An 18,067-nucleotide genomic window follows, 5' to 3' on the forward strand; every position below is an offset into this window, starting at 1 on the left:
CTTCAAGCAAAATTAATTCTCTCAGTGACGCAAAATCATCCACTTTACTGGCATTATACCATTTATCCAGCAAAGCACTTTTCTGACGAGCGAATTCTACAAAAGTAGAACTAGAATTCCTTTTATGGTTACGAAACCTCTGCCTATAGGCTTCGGGAACCAATTCATACGCACGGAGAATGGCTAGCTTTACGGCGTCATATTTGAAACTCTCCTCCAAAGGTAAAGTCGAGAAAACTTCTTGTGCCTTACCTACTAATTTGCACTGAAGTAAAATTGTCCATGCTTCTTTTGGCCATCAAAGCGAAGTAGCGATACGTTCAAAGGCATTAAAATAGGAATCAACCTCAGTTTCCCTAAAATGAGGTACTAATGTAATATATTTACCAACATCAAACGTACCCGCTACTGAGCTTGAATCCACCGGCGGAGAGACCGTAGCAGCTCGAGAAGGAATAGATGGAACTTGAGAAGGAGCTGACATGACCTGAGGAGAAGGAACTGACTGCATGGCGGCTGCACCACCAACAATCTTCATAGCATCTAATTCCAATTGTCGCATCTTAACTTGTTTCTCAGCCTCAATCTCAAGTGTGCATATCTTAAGCCGCAAATCTAATTCAGCTTGTCGTTTATCAGCTTTTTCCTGAGCTTCCATCTGTAAACGAGCTATGCGAACTTTCAATCTCGCATCCCCTTTAGAACCAGAGGAAACGGGTGAAAACGGATCGAACGGCGGCAGAACGGTCCGAACCACGTCCTCTGCTCCAGTTCCAGAGAACAGCTCGCTTCGCGCATTCTCTCTATCAGTTACATCAGGACTAGAAACGCCTTCAGCACCAACTAATACAGAGTCTGAATCCGGCACAACTAGAACTTTTAATTCAAGCAGACGATTCCACACAACATTTTTAATCTCCTTCTTGAGTGACTGTTTCGCTACAGGAATTTGGAAATGACTCGCAATAGCTAATAAATCATCCTTTCTACATTTATCAAATAGCTCTACCGTCGGGTCATCAATAAAGGTTTTCAAATCAAACAAAGTCATGATTATTATTACTCCTATCCAGCAAGCAACAACCCAAGACTTAAACCTTGCTCCAACAGACAAACCCTCCCCAAGCACCTGTACCATCACTTAATTTCCAGTACATGAACAGTGCTTAATTGTTCGGGACAAGCTGTTATGGATCCCGGACGAGCCCCCATTAATGTTACAAACCCTTTTTTAAATTGTCTAGGGTAAACAAGGGTGCAACATTAAAACACTGAACGTGCACTGGAAAACAATTACACAGCATTAAGTCAGCAACGTGTTTGTTTATTATCGTGAAACCAATACCAATTAATCCAAAATATATTTACATAAATTTACAAATTATATACATTCGTTAATAAACCAAAAATAATTCACAAAAGAACGGGGAAAAGATAAAAGAACGAGACCGTGCCAAATCAAAGAAAGAAACAAAATATAACCAATCTTACTAAGCAGAAAACAAAACTTCTAACCTAACTCAACCATCAATATTCACAAAAAAACCCCTACATTAAACAGAAAGAAAAATCTTCAGCGTCAAAGATGCCCTAAATACTCTACACTTACTAAAACCAAAAATACAAAAAGTGGCACGTGTCGCTAAACTAGTGTTCTAAACAAAAATTGATAACTCAGTGCTGCACATGTATATCACGTGATATCTTACCTGTTCTTTATCTCTTCCCCAGTTTAGTAATATCGTTTTATCAATCAGATAACAGAGAAAGGCGAGAAAACACCAGAGAGAAAAAGACAGAGTAGCGGTTAACACTGTTTATCAAAGAACACAGACTTTACCAACAAACTTAAATGAAAGATGGTACAGGGCAACAAACACGCAAGTCAGAGGCCAAACAACAAAGCAATGCCGCGTGCCAGAGAGCTCCCGCTTCTTGCACAGGTGCGCTTTTTAATCATCCACTAGGACGCCCTCGTTGGTGAAGCCGCGCGTTGTCGTCACCCCACGTCACGATGATTGACAAAATATTTGTCCATTCAGGTACCTGCATCACCCTGCTGAAACGAAAGTAAAAACAAAGAGAAAAAAAAAAAAAACACACAAAATACCATTCCCAAAAACAGACATGGGACGTAACAATCTGGTACATATATATATATATATATATATATATATATATATATATATATATATATATATATATATGTTACATATCGTTGGAAAGCTTGGGGACTACACTTTCAGAAACTGTGAATAACTCAAAATGCCCCAGAACCGACTTGTGTCCCTACTTTCCGTGACTGGTCACATATATATATATATGTACCAGATGTATATCTCTCAAATGTTCTCTCAAACTAATGAGCACGTGTCCAAAGTATAATTTTTTAAAATAGTGCAGCAGTTTTAGTTATATCCAATCAGTGCTGTCGGAGTTGTATATCCTCCTGGTATTGTCATTGTAGTAAATCTCAGGAACAAAACCTTTAGCCAATCCCACGACGATCCAACAACATGTGTTCTGTTTATCTTCCGCATGCAAGCACATGTACACAGACACACATCTGTCTCTCGAGTATGCAGCAAGCCATTGTATAAAATAATCAAGAAAAAAGCACAAATACGGCTGAGATGACAAATACAGCGGCTGAAATTAGCTGCTGAGGTAACATGACGGCTCACAGACAGCAGCGGCAATCACCTGTCACAAGTGACCACGCCCTTAATTATGCAGAACTTTAAGGCTTAATATAATTTAAACGGATGAGTTATAAAAAAATTCACCCCCCTCAGAGTTGTCATGAAGGGCAAAATTTGCTGTATAGACCAAAACCACAATATGAACCTGACTCTAAACATGTTTTTTTCTGCTGTAAATTTAACATGATGGTCAATGAGATTCTGCTCACTTTTGCGGCCAATCGATGAATTGCAGTTTAAGTCACTTCCGTATTGGCTTCACGAGAAACTGGGGGAGGTTGCTGCTTGATTCAAACCTATTTGTGACCTCAACCCGGCAACCCCGTTGCGCTGTTGACATCTGCACAGTCCATGCGAGAAGTTGAATCAAGGAATAAAAATCATTTTCAAATAATGTTTTTATATTTAGCGATTAATTTGAACCTTTTAATAATATAATGATGTACCAACTGTTGCTCCTGTTTACAGCATTAGTTGACAGAGAGGGGGGAGGATGCCCCCAGACCCCCCACAATTTAGTACGCGTCACCTTTTTAACCTCTTTTGAGTTTGCAGGTAGGCCTATGTAGTTAGTTTGAAGGAAAATAATTTTCAAATAATGTTGTTGGTTTTTTTTGGGGCCAAAAAACCCTGCATATGTGACGCCCCACAACAATTCAAGGAAACAACATTGCTAAAGTTTCTTCTCACGAAAAGCAAGGCAGTTACAGAAAGGAAATAATAAATAACGTTACCAAAAGAAGCCGACTGTGTAAATTCTTGACATAAACAGTTTGCGTTTAAAGTTATTAAAGCATTTTCCCGAGACGTCGCCATTGCGAAGGTAAGATGGAACAACAGATACACTGAGAAAAACAATGCCAGAGAAGTGCCATAATAAACATAATTTATCATCTTATTACAAAAAAGGTACAAAATCTAATTCCCCATTTAAGCCTGGAAATTTAGTTGCTTTCAATGTACAAATCCAGAAAGACTCTTGTTGTAGAAGCTAATTAACCCTATCACCTCCTCTTATTGACCTAGGAACATGTTCTATACCAATTATCTTCAATGTACTTGGGCTACCATGATTTTTCTCTTTATAATGAAGAGCCATAGGATATAAAGGATTACAGACTCGAATAGCATTCTTATGTTCTGCTAATCTAATCTTTAATTTCCTAGTAGTCATCCCTATATAGAAGCAGCCACATGGATGCTCCAACCGATACACCAGAGTGAGAGATCAGTACATCAAAGAAGCTTTGCGACAACTACAGAATTGTGAGTACTATCAGCGCTTGAAATCCAATCCAATAGAAAGTGTTAAGAATTAATTGATTGATATTTTATTACATGCTAAAAATGAGGAATGGATTTCAAAAAATGAATGTGATTTTCTCTTTTGTAAAGATCCTAGGATTCCTACTTTTTATATGCTTCCGAAAGTACATAAAAATCTTAAAGAATCCACCAGGGAGACCTATAATTAGTGGTAATGGGTCTATTACAGAGCCAGCTTCAAAATGTGTGGATTATTTTATTAAACCATTGGTTAATGAACTTCCCTCATTTATTCAAGATATATCGAATATCATTAAAGAAATGAAAACTACAGAATCATCTATATTGGCAACTATGGATGTTGAATCGTTGTATACGAATATAGACCATAAACATGGGCTGGAAGCATTCGCATTCTATTTAGATAAGAGATCATCTACTGAAAGGCCACCAGAATGTTTCATTATGCAATTAGCAGAATGGACACTAAATACTAACTTGCTTGCTTGCTTTACACCATGTTAGTGTTATTTATAGGTTTCACAATAAAAACAGATGGTATGAATATGACTACAAATGTGTGTTTGTCCAACTTTTCTGTCAGGAAGCTTAAAATTTGACTCAAGCCGTGTAGCCGAAAGTTGTGAAACACCGGCCCAACAGCACACAGCAATTTTCTGGTACAAAGTGTGAGTAAAATCATTGGAAATATGAAGAAGTTCTTAAGAAATGTGAATCAGGCACCTGTGTGTCTCTCCTGGTTCTCCAGATTCAAGTGTCTTAAAATGTGATTATTTATAAGGTGTGTGTTCGTTTGTGAGTTTAAGCTGCAGTGATATTGTCTGCTTTATCTGGGAACAGAATTGGTACTGTATGTGAACTGTAGTATATTAGTGTATGTTATAGTAGTACAAGGTAGCACAGTAAAGTACATGTTGTAAAATAAGTGATTGTTTGATCTGTTTTCTTATATATCCACAGCAAAGAATCCCTATCAACAAGCAGGATATTCCTGTTGCAAACCATTTACTGGGGCAGTAAGAGTTTGAAAGTGACTTCAGCCCAGAATTAGTAATCTGTGAATGTTCAGATGCTCATGCCACTGTTTCAGGCAGATCTGTGTCTGTATAGTTGATACTCCTGGATTCTTTGACATACAGGTGCTGGTCATATAATTAGAATATCAACAAAAAGTTGATTTATTTCACTAATTCCAATCAAAAAGTGAAACTTGTATATTATATTCATCCATTACACACAGACTGATATATTTCAAATGTTTATTTCTTTTAATATTGATGATTATAACTGACAACTAAGGAAAATCCCAAATTCAGTATCTCAGAAAATTAGAATACTGTGAAAAGGTTCAGTATTGAAGACACCTGGTGCCACACTCTAATCAGCTAATTAACTCAAAACACCTGCAAAGGCCTTTAACTCCTTAAGACCGGATGGAGCGTCGGCGCTCCCATTTACGTGTCTCTCTTTAAAAGCCAATAAAAATTGAATCCATATAGGTAGCACAAAAATTCTTTTTGCATACAAAACCAGAGACTTTAAACTTTCATATCAAGCCTCCAACATGCTTCTGTTGCGTTGTTTTCACCCTCTAATGAGTCTGAGTAATATGCGTTTACAACAAAAATAGCACAGCCGCTAACTGAATACAAGTATGTATATTTCACTTGCTCATAACTTCATGAAAAATGCACAGATCATAGAAAATTGCACATCAATATTTAAAGCAGATTCTCAAGATTAAAATGAATCCAAATATAATATATTGCGTTGATCACAAGATATTACTCAGGGAATGATTTAACATACTTGGCTAAAAACATGTCTCTCATCTCTCCGGGATGCAGTGTGTATCCAATGTTCCCGGACCCATCCATGTTCGTTTTCCAACGTGGAATAACACATAATAGATATCATTTTAAAGCTTAGATCTTTAAATCTCATCTTTTTAATGCATCTAACCATTTTGAAAAACTCCTAACGAGTGCTGAGAAGCACCTCTAAACCGGAGTTTACAATTTGAACAACAATTTTTCAAACTATTCTTTATGCTATCACCACGAAATTTGAACCAGATGCAGCTCACATATAGGAGAGTATCACCAAAAAATATTTTTTTAGCGATCTTATTGTGTTCCTGAGTTATTCCATGTCAAATAAAAAAAAGAAAAATTATTTTAAAAAAATTATATATATTTTTTTGTCTTTTATCAGCTGTTTCTCAGCAAGAAAATGTCCAAATGTAATGTAATTTATATTTTCTTAAAATTTAAAATGTTTTCTATCAAATGATACCTACCTTTTGACTCTCCTTGCTAGAGTTTTGGAGTTATGAGTCTTTACTTTTGTGTGTGTCGCTCAGAAAAAAAACTCTAAAAAAAGCCTTCAGGTCTTAAAGGGTTAAATGGTCTCTCAGTCTAGTTCTGTAGGCTACACAATCATGGGGAAGACTGCTGACTTGACTGTTGTCCAAAAGATGACCATTGACACCTTGCACAAGAAGGGCAAGACACAAAAGGTCATTGCAAAAGAGGCTGGCTGTTCACAGAGCTCTGTGTCCAAGCCCATTAATAGAGAGGCGAAGGGAAGGAAAAGATGTGGTAGAAAAAAGTGTACAAGCAATAGGGATAACCGCACCCTGGAGAGGATTGTGAAACAAAACCCATTCAAAAATGTGGGGGAGATTCACAAAGAGTGGACTGCAGCTGGAGTCAGTGCTTCAAGAACCACTACGCACAGACATATGCAAGACATGGGTTTCAGCTGTCGCATTCCTTGTGTCAAGCCACTCTTGAACAACAGACAGCGTCAGAAGCGTCTCGCCTGGGCTAAAGACAAAAAGGACTGGACTGCTGCTGAGTGGTCCAAAGTTATGTTCTCTGATGAAAGTAAATTTAGCACTTCCTTTGGAAATCAGGGTCCCAGAATCTGGAGGAAGAAAGGAGAGGCACATGCCATGACTCCATGCCATTCCGCATTGCTGCAGTAATTCAGGCAAAAGGAGCCCCAACTAAGTATTGAGTGCTGTACATGCTCATACTTTTCATGTTCATACTTTTCAGTTGGCCAAGATTTCTAAAAATCCTTTCTTTGTATTGGTCTTAAGTAATATTCTAATTTTCTGAAAATACTGAATTTGGGATTTTCCTTATTTGTCAGTTATAATCATCAAAATTAAAATAAATAAACATTTGAAATATATCAGTCTGTGTGTAATGAATGAATATAATATACAAGTTTCACTTTTTGAATGGAATTAGTGAAATAAATCAACTTTTTGATGATATTCTAATTATATGACCAGCACCTGTATGGATGAATCCTGAAGAGCTCATGACAGAGATAGTGAGAAGTGTTTATATATCCAGTCCTGGACCGCATGCTTTTCTCATTGTGTTTCCTGTGAATATGAGAGTCACTGTGAAGGAGCAGCTGATTCTTCAGCAAAATGAGATGATGTTTGGTCTATATTACATTTAATATAGACTTAATATAAATTAAGAAATCTCATCCAAAATCATATACTAACTCTTGTTCTCTATGTCCAGTCTCTCACAGGACTAACATGTACTTGTTGAAAAAACGGCATATGCTGGTTAGGTATGTTTTGAAGCATGGAAGCTGGTTTGATCTGGGTTATGCTGGTCATAAGCTGGTTTAAGCTGGTCCTAAGCTGGTCCTAAACAGGTCCTAAACAAATAGCTCCAGCTCATGACCAGCTTAGGACCAGCACTTGACCAGCTCAAACCAGCAAAGGACCAGCATAAACCAGCTTCCATGCTTCAAAACATACCTATCCAGCATATGCTGTTTTTTTAACAGGGGTAGGCTAGGCTATTATACAATAATTTTATTTTCAGCCTTGTCAAATTTGTTTGTGGAGGAAAACTTGCTGAGAAGGACACAAAGCAGCATAGGTGAGGTGAAATGTTTTTCTGTCAGATGTGCTTCAACAAAAAAACAGAATACTTTCACTTTCGTATCATGTGTTACTGCTTGTCTCCGGAAGGAATCCTAACCACCCTGCTCCGAGTCGGTCTCGAACCCCGGCCCATCCGCTGCTGGCAGGCAAGGCAAATGCATCAATAATGCCAAATACCGCATTCTCTAACAGTCGTCAGTGTGCAGAGGTTTACCTGCACAAATCTCCCTGTTACACACACAATGCGAGAGTGGACATCTGTTTATCACAGCTGATGCGCAACACAAGGCTTCATGAAAAATAAAGCGCAGATGATGAATGAATGACAAGGAAGCACAAAAAAAATTAACGTACAGTACACCTCTGTGTCTGTTTTCAAGCCTTCCCGCTTTAGCTAACTTCCTCATTCTGTGCTACATGCACTCAATAAGGGTAGTTTCTTGGAGATATGTTGCCTGTTAAGACATGAAAGAATGATGTCATGTGATTTCAAGGAACACATGCCTTTTTTAACATGTGTACATAAAGACCAGCAGAGTAATTTTGCGCTTTGGAGCTCAGAAGCTTAATAGACTGACAGAACACTTTTTAAAATATATTTTTAGTAAGGTTTGTTGTTAATTATATTCAGTTTCTTAATGTAGTAGGTATATAACTACACTGTAGGTTTATGATTCCACTTGTCATTTTCTATCGATGGATGAAGAATCTTCTTGTGCCTGAGAAATTGTGAAACGGACTAGCTGTCATCACATAGGATTTGGCAGTGACATACAGGTAAATCCCTCATCCCTCATATAAATGTGGGATTCACTTATAAAACTGATTGGCAGTGATAACCAATGGACGGATAATGGATAATATTTGAATTTTGAAAATATTTTTGAAATTAAAACAGAATAGCATTGCTATTCTTGTGAAAAGTTATTTGTTATGTGGCATTGCAGAAGTTATTTTTACGTAATTAATACGTAATTTTTTGATAAAAAAACAAAAAACGACAAAAAAAAAAAGTATACCAGTCATCATGACTTTAACTTTGTACAGATGGCAGACAGAACTCTGCTGGTTCTACGGGTTTAGCACTTCCCCCCTCCCCAAACCCCCAAGCTTATTACTCCAAGCTGAATTCAAAAGCCCTGTTTTAATTCTGATTACTTCTCTGTGTTAAATGGACTGAGATTGTTTATGCTGTTGTAACTAAAAACAATTTGTTTGTTTTTTAACTGGAAGATTGGTGTCAACTAATTCCTTTGTTCACCCCTCAAGAATATTTTTATTTTACAGAAATGTTTTGTTGTTGTTGTTGTTAACTTTAGTTGTTTTTTTTGTTTGTTTTTTAAACTATTTAACAGTAACAGGAATGTAGTCAAACCTGTATGCTGTTTGTATACTGGTTTGACTACACTTGAGAGGTGTTTATTGTCCTCACTAATATAGTGAAACCTGTTGAACACTGACTAGAACACTGGACCTCACTGGTTAAAAAAGGCTTATGAATCTGCAAAATCATGTTTCCATTTAAATCTAGTGTTTTTTATATGTTCTGTGAGGGTTATGTGAATGAATGCACATTGTAAAATTGCTGTTAAGTTTTCTGTTAAGGTTAGAGTGTGGATTAGAGAGAGAGATTTCTGTGTTGAAGGGATGTGCTTTGTGCTTACAGTTCTTCACAGTGAAAGAGGTGGAAAGAGAATGAAAGCTAGAGAGATGGAGAGACACAGAAAGGAGAGTGGGTATATCTCACTCCTTCCTTTGCAGCCTGCCATGGGTGAGTGTTTCTGGCTCCTGTGTAGTATGGGTTCTCTATATTTTCTTCAGCATGAGAAAACCCAGATTCTCATGCATCTTCCACAAACATGTGTCCCAATCACTGACATTCAGATGAACAACCTTGACTATGTGTCTAACACATGTCCACTGCAAGAAATAACACATTACAATATTTACTGTTAACCTGTTACATTAACCTCTGTGACCCGATAATTAGAATTTGTCCAAATTCATACTGTAACGTAGTCATATGTTTTTTCCTTAGCCATGCCTGGAAGCATGGGCATTGTTAGTGAACGGAAAGGTAGCACTGAGTACAGGGGACCCTGCAATTTCTACTAAGACAGAACTTCATCATTTATGTGAATAGTATTACATTAACTAAGGCTACATCCACATTAATCAAAAAAAATGTCATTTTGTTTCAAAACACTCTCTGTCCACATTAGTGTGTTTCAGGAATTGCTTGTCTACATTGAAAATGCTTAAATTACCTTTCTGTGCATGCATAAAATGTAATAAAATCTTACTAAGATGATACTGAGATACCAGACATAAAGTTCTCATTTATCTGGCACGAATATCCCAGCAAAATATCTGAATATTAACAAAATATCTGAGAGCTCCAATCACCTTCGAGTGAAAACAAAACAAGCCAATGGCACATTGGAAAGTAAGTTTGTATAGCTAGCCACTCCCTTTTACTATGAGTATATAAGGGAAGCGAGCAGCTCACCATTCAAGTTTTCACATTTCACAGCCGCTCAGCAGTGGTCCCAACTGTGGCAAAGAGACTTCACATGCAATCTTTTCGAGTCATGTACCAAGACAGCCTTACACAGTGACAGTCACACACTGCTGTTCCAACACCCTAATGGTGCTTTCTCACTGTGTGGTACTATTCGGCTCGGTACGGCATGGCTTGGCTCACCATACCTTTGGTTTGCTTTTCTATTGCAGTTAGTACCACTTCAAAGTGGGTGGGATTATAGACTGATCGTATAGTTGTGCCGCCTCTACTGCTCGGCTACCGACGAGTCTGCTGACCACGATACAGCCATTTCTATTTTCAAGTTGCATGTGACGGTTGTTTAAACTGTCGTTTCCTGAACAAGTGTTACTGCGGTGGCTGTTACTGACTATTTAAATCTAGTGGGTTTGGTGTCTCATATTTCAACTCCAATGACGCTGGTAGTGACGATTCTCTTTGACCAATCAGTGATCTGCAATGTTTACACGTCACATTTAGTATCTGAATGGCTCGCTTGTACCGTTCCGTACCGAGCTGTCCGACGCAGTGGAAAAGTGCCAAAACATAAGCTGTATCGAGCCGTACCAAACCATACCATTCAGTGGAAAAGCACCGTAACACAGTGTGGCCGCCTAGTAACAATGGGATAGCATACCTTTTCCAAGAGGAAAGGATGCTGTGGAGGCCACAAAGAGAGGTAACATGTGGAAATACACACATGGACTGACCACAGGGCAATAATACATATGGAAGATCTCTGTAGTATATCCTATGGAATGAAATCAATGCATGCAGAAATGGCAGAACTCAAGGGCAAGACCCAGGCTAGTCATACCATGTAATAATACACATATTGGGTGAACCATAACATATGGTCACCTAGTCTATTGCAAGGGCTGACCAACTGGGCATACACACAGGTAATAGACCTGGTGTCAGATACCTCCACTGTATCTGACTACCACAGGGTTCTGGAGGAAATCCACACAGGGTTTGCCAGCAGGGGAGCTCACCTGAGGAGCAATATAAGCGCTCATATCCCATCTTGGTGAGGAATGGCAAGTGAGATGCAACACAGCCTCTCCAGTATACTAGCTACTTGTAGCTAGTACATGTAAAGAAACAGGCTCCAGTTGGAGGCTGTAAAACCTGAAGAATGTATTCAGTGTCACCCAGCCCGCAGCTCTACAAATGTCTGGTATAGAGGCGCCGTGCACTAATGCCCAGGAGGAGACCACACTCTGAGGCGATGGCATCCACTATCCAGTGGGCCAACCACTGTTTGGAGACTTTCCCATTTGCTGTCCCCCAAAACAGACAAAGAGCTGTTCTCGGGTTCTAAGAGCTTGCAAGCGTTCCATGTAAATGCGGGGACAAATGGGACAAGGGCTGGGTCTGCCTCCAGTGCTTGCAAGTTCACCACCTGGTCCCTGAAAGGAGTGGTAGGAACTTTGGGCATATCAACGCCAGGGTCTCAGGATTACTTGAGAGTCAGCTGTCCAAATTCCAGGCTTGATTCGTTGACCGCAAATGTCTGCAGGTCCCCTGCCCTCTTGATAGAAGTAAGCGCAGTCAGGAGTGCTGTCTTAAGAGACAGGAACTTAAGCTTGACTAACTGCAAAGGCTCAAGGTGATCTCTCTGCAAAGCTCTCAAAACCAGAGAGAGATCCCTTGAGAGTATTGATGAGGCAGAGGAGGATTCAACCTCATTGCCCCCCTCAGGAAACCTGATGATCAGATCATGCTTCCCCACAGACTTACCCCAACTGCATCGTGATTTGCAGTGATAACGGCAACATACACTTTAAGGGTGGAGGGAAACAGCCTTCGCTCCAACCCCTCTTGCAGGAAAGAAAGCACAACGAGAAGAATATCAGAAGAATTGATGAGAAGAATATCAATCAACGAACATAATCCACTTCAAAATATACTACAGAGGGGTTCTAGCTGAAGTGATAGTGTCAGCTACCTCTGCAGGTAGGTCACTGAATTCCTCTGTATCCCATCCAGAGACCACACTCAGAGTTTCCAGATGTCTGGATGTGGGTGTCATCTGGCGCCCCATCCCTGAGAAAGAAGCTGGACAAGAACGTACAGGCCTTGGATGGGAGACGTGGACAAAGCAGCATTGCAACTGTATGCTCCACCTGAGGAATCTCCATGTGAATGGTCATGCTGCTCTGCATGACCCGCCCCTAGATACCAATCATCCTGTTACTGTTTTTACTTTTAGAGTAACAGGATTGAAAGCAAACATGATTTCTTATAGTTGTCTTAATTTTAATTATTTATTTATTTTTTAGTATTGTTTATAATATTTTTTCAGTGATATAAAGACAGGTCCAAATCTAGATTATATATGGACTCATCTGAACAACAGTCTGACTCTGATTTATCAGACAGTAGCATAAGTAAAAAATAAAAAATAAAATAAATACAAAAAACTACTGTTTGTAAAAAGACTCATATTGCAGTGTATTGATGTGTTTCAATTCTGTGTATCTATTTCTCTATTCTAGATAACATATTTCCCAGCCTGACCATTGGGTTATTCGGAAACTCATCATCAGTCCAATTTGCACATGAAAACATCCTACTTGGGGAAAAACAGACACATATGGAAAATGCTGAAGTATTCAGGATTGATCCTTTACAGAAGAAGATATCAAAACATCACGTGTCTGTGATCAACATGATTGACTTACATGAAACTGAACTTTACCTGGACTGTGTGGATCATCTCATTGGTCAACTAGTTAATGAAAATGAAATCCATGCCTTCATCTTTGTTGTGCGACTGGGCCAGTTAACCAATGATGATAAGATGTGTTTTGAATGGCTTCAGAGAGTGTTTGGAGACAGCGTTCTTCAGTTTGTGATGATTCTTTTCACCTATGAGAGGGAAGAAGAGTGTGACACTATAAAAGATGATCTAAAGAAAAACCCTGATCTGGAGCTGCTGCTGGAGAAATGTAGAGGAAGATTTCACACCTGCAACAAGATGATGAACAACCAGTCAGAGATGAGAGAGCTGATGAACAAGATTGAGCATCTTTTTAATGAGAATAAACACCAGTGCTACACTGGAGTGATGTTCAACACTGCATCAAGAAAAAGAAAAGAGCTAGAAACAAGGAAACATCAATGTGGTAAGAATTTAGTTTTTTTTTTTCTCTCTCTCTCTTTCTGAGAGAGTGTTTTAAATGTTGTTACATGTTTTTATACATTACAGATTTTTACACAGTTTTTATTATTTTATCTTTAGCCCACACACCAGAAATGGAACCAAATGCACAATTGAAGTTAGTTTTACTGGGGAAAAAACGAGCTGGGAAGACTGCATCAGTGAACTCAATACTGGGACGAGAAGCTTTCATGTTAAAGAAGAGCTCCAAATCAGTCACTCGAGTTGTAGCTGAGAAATCTGGGACAGTTGATGGGTTTCCAGTCACTGTTTATGACACACCTGGATTCCATGACCCAAAGATGAGAACAGAAGAGATTCAGCAGATACTTGAAAAGGTTATTCAAAAATGTGAATCAGGTCCCTGTGCGTTTTTGCTGGTCATCAAAGCTGATAGTTTTACTGTAGAAGAGAGAGAAACTGTAGAGAAGATTGAGAAGCTGCTGGGAGAAAAACGCTTGGAGAAAACCTGGATTCTCTTCACCAGAGGAGATGAATTACAGGATGAAAACAAGACCATAAAAGAATTCATCAGTGAGACTGAAGCACTGGAAAAACTTGTTCAGAAATATGATCAGAGATACCATGTGTTCAACAACAAGATTAGAGGACAGAGTGACCAAGCTAGATTACTGCTGGTAAAAATCCTCCAGAGATCTTTTGGAGTAAAGGGTGAGTCTTTAAAAAAGATAATCAAATAATTATATGTCTTAAACATCTGCTTTTTTACAAGTAAGGGATAATGTATATCCAGCCAGTTGTTATCGTATAAACCCCTTCAGGCTGATACAAGATCCCTCCCTGTCAGGGTTTATTCTGCGATAACAACTGGCTGGATGTACATTATCCCGCTTATTACATGGCTACTTGCCACATAAGTAAATAATTAGACATGAAATATTGATCAGAGTCTAAATATTTTATTAGCTCTTTAAACGCAAAGCTTCCGCGGAGAGGGGAGTTGCTAGTAGGGCATGTTCAAACTAGATATACATTTAAGAGATACGGTACAGTCATACCACATATTACCAGGCATTTCGCCACATAAATAATTATAACTTAGAGCCATATCAGAGTTTTAAACTTCTTATTTTGACCTTATCTGGTTTTCAGGTGTGATGTATGCATTTGTGTGCTTAAAGTTCAGGACTGTTAAATGGAAAGTTGGTAGTTTGATCTCTGTTTCATCAGGGCACTTATGTGCACTGAGTGAAAATAGCATATTTTCTTAGCAATAGATGCTATTTAAGTGCAAATAATGACAGATTCTATTTACACACTTTGAAAATAAAATAGCAACATTTTATTTGTAATAAGTGCAAATAGTAGATGCTGTTTATACTTATTGCAATAATGGCAGATATTTGCACCTCAGTATTGTAGTACATTATAAAACAGTATGCAGTAATAACATATTAAGTGAAAATTATCATATTTCTTAAAATTACTAAATGGATGCCAACTGATATTGGGACAATATAGCCCTTCCTACACCTACCCATAAACCTACCTGATAAACACTTTATTACTCATTTAATACTCGCAAGACATTTTATTTCCATTTATTAAATATTTCCTTAATTTTTATTGAAAGTAAATGTCTTTCCGATCTGATATGTTACAGGAAAAGAGCTCAATCACGTAAAAGAATTTTTATGTCCTATGCCCTATGCCACTGAGGACAATGCCTATCTTTTGTAATGTTGTCTATGCCAACCAGACTTTTGTGGGCGGAGCTAGTGTAATAGCCTCTGCCAACAAGGTGGGCTATTTGCAATTAGTGGAAATAGACACTCCAGGGTACTTATCATGATGTTTTTTTCTAAAGGATTGTCCACTAAATGACTACTTACTTACATACGTTTTCTCTTTTATAAATCATCAGATGGAGGGGGACTCAGACGGATTCATGTCAGTCCAAACACTCGTAATGAACCAGACACTCCTGTCTCCAGTCTCTCATCAAGACGGATTGTTCTTCTTGGTAAAACTGGAGTTGGGAAGAGTGCAGCTGGAAACACAATACTGGGACAGAAAGAGTATATATCTGAGATGAGAATGAATTCAGTAACCAGTGTTTGTTCAGAAGCTCACGTCACTGTTTCAGGCAGAACTGTGTCTGTAGTTGATACTCCTGGATTCTTTGACACAAAGATCAAAGCTGAAGAGTTAATGACAGAGATAGCGCGAAGTGTTTATTTATCCAGTCCTGGACCTCATGCTTTTCTCATTGTGTTTAGAGTAATTGATAGATTCACTGAACAGGAGCAGCAGATTCCTCAGATCATTGAGATGATGTTTGGTCAGGAGGTGTTAAAATACTCCATCATTCTCTTCACTCATGGAGATCAGCTGAGAGGACAAAATATAGATTACCTCATTAAGGAGAACTGTCAATTAAGACATCTACTTGATCAGTGTGGAGGAAGATATCATGTCTTCAATAATGAAAATCAGAATAACAGAGAGCAGGTGAATGATCTACTGCAGAAGATTGACACAATGATAGAGCAGAATGGAGGAGGACACTACAGTAATCAGATGTTTGAAGATGCTCAGAGATTCAGACTAGATGAAGAAGAGAGGAGTCTGAGAGAGGAAGAGGAGAGAAAACAACAAGAGGATGAACACAGACCAGATGAGACTGAGGGAATGTTAAAAGAGGACATGAAGGAGTTAAAGGCTCAAAATAACTCTAATATAGAAAGACAAAGTGAAAACCCTGAATTTGAAAAATTTTTAACCATGTATCAGCCAAATTTGCGTCTATCAGCTTTTGCACTTGGTCGACATATGATTGCTGGTGAATTAATTGGTGTGTGTATTGGTGGGGCTGTTGGTGCAGCTTTTGGACTTATTGGTGGCCCTGCTGGTGCTGCTGTTGGTGCATTTGTTGGTGTTGCTGTTGGTGGAGCTGTTGGAGCTGCTGTTGGTGCAGCTGTTAGTAAAGTTAGGCATAATGTGTGACAAATTCTCCTGGCCCACAGGTTTAGGGGACCCAAAACACAGTTCTGGCAAATATTGTATATGCTTCTGCCAAATAACTTTAAATTTAAACATTCACATGGTCCAGAATTCCTGTTACTGTATCACACTAGTTCTTGGTAAGTAAAATAAATAAATGTTCAATAAATGATTCTATTTATACATTTACAGTTATTATACCATTTAAAATATTGGATAACATAAACTTGGATAAAACATTGGATTATGGGAAATTGGTGTGATTTTTTTTAAACAATTATTTTTGAATTTCTATTAATTTTTGTTTTTGTTAAATTAAGGCGGGATTCAAATGAATGTATGAAGGTGAGATTTAAAAGAAATGCTGTATGTGGCAATAAAGTTGTGTTGCAATAATCATGATTTAATGTCATCAAAATGAATAGACTCACATTAAAATAGATTTACTATGATTTAATGCAGCATTTCAACACAGTGAAGTAAAGCTGAAGGGACATTTCATGCTGTTTTGAAACTGAAAGTGTCTGATGGCTGGAGGCTACAGAGGAAGGTTTTCTCTGAGCTGCTGGACCAAAGATGAACCCAGAGAAGAAACTGACTGCAGGTTAGAGCAAGTGAGGTTTTCTGTGGAAATCTGTCACATTTAACACTTTCTGTGAAACATCGAGTGTTTCATAAAATCATGCATCATGAGCACAGAATGGTGTTTCTGTTGATATAATAAAGTTGATGCCTTTGTTTGCTTAAAGGTGCCTTATAACTTTTTTTCAAAAGATGTAATATAAGTCTAAGGTGTCCCCTGAATGTGTCTGTAAAGTTTCGGCTCAAATTACCCCATAGATTTTTTTTAAATTAATTTTTTTAACTGCCTATTTTGGGGCATAAGTAGAAATGAGGCGATTCAGGGTGTGTGGCCCTTTAAATCTGGTGCTCCACACCCAAGAGCTCACGCTTGCCTTAAACAACATTTAAAAAAAAAACTTACGTTACAGGCTCCACTATCAGTGACAGGAGCATCATAGATCGACAACAGCAGGCAGCACGGTCTCCCAAACACTCTACAGCTGAAATTAAAAAAAAAATATTAAACATTTTTTGTGTGTAACGTTAGTTTTCACTAGTGTCCAAATTAAAAACAACTAACTTTAAAACGGAAATCTGAAAATATCAAATGCGTCTCATGTGAGCAAATAAACAAACGGGGCATTAATTTTACAAATAAAGTAAAAAAAAACCCTTGACAATAAAACATTATACATTCAAAGTAGCAATGAACATTACATATGTGAAAAATGACGACTAAAAATAAAGTTATAACGTTAGCTCTTACCTTTTACTCCGAGAACTCCCGGTTGACTGACGACCGTTACAGTTCAAAATGACGCGCATGCGCAGTACTCCAAAAGTCCGTGAGCGCTGCTAGTGGTTTCCCATTCAAATTACGTCACAGTTAACATCGTACATCTAGCGATTTTATTCATCTA

At 38.2% G+C, this 18,067-nt stretch overlaps 1 protein-coding gene across 1 annotated transcript; it reads left to right on the plus strand.

Moving 5' to 3' along the window:
* The first annotated feature begins 9,514 nt into the window (after window positions 1-9,514).
* On the plus strand, window positions 9,515-17,045 carry LOC125260912 (GTPase IMAP family member 8-like). Its single transcript, XM_048179416.1, has 4 exons — window positions 9,515-9,682; window positions 12,955-13,584; window positions 13,701-14,291; window positions 15,505-17,045. Exons 1-4 carry the CDS (start codon window positions 9,559-9,561, stop codon window positions 16,584-16,586), a joined length of 2,427 nt encoding a protein of 808 aa, XP_048035373.1. The 5' UTR covers window positions 9,515-9,558; the 3' UTR covers window positions 16,587-17,045.
* Window positions 17,046-18,067: the final 1,022 nt, after the last annotated feature.

This window comes from Megalobrama amblycephala, unplaced genomic scaffold, assembly GCF_018812025.1.
Source record: "Megalobrama amblycephala isolate DHTTF-2021 unplaced genomic scaffold, ASM1881202v1 scaffold199, whole genome shotgun sequence".
NCBI classification, from domain to species: Eukaryota; Metazoa; Chordata; class Actinopteri; order Cypriniformes; family Xenocyprididae; genus Megalobrama; species Megalobrama amblycephala.

Excerpts from the sequence above, each read along its gene's own strand:
- LOC125260912 (XM_048179416.1), top strand. The coding sequence starts at position 9,559 with ATGTGCTTTGTGCTTACAGTTCTTCACAGTGAAAGAGGTGGAAAGAGA. Across the intron at positions 13,585-13,700 it reads AACAAGGAAACATCAATGTG|CCCACACACCAGAAATGGAA; the intron begins GTAAGAATTTAG and ends TTTTATCTTTAG. Across the intron at positions 14,292-15,504 it reads GAGATCTTTTGGAGTAAAGG|ATGGAGGGGGACTCAGACGG; the intron begins GTGAGTCTTTAA and ends ATAAATCATCAG.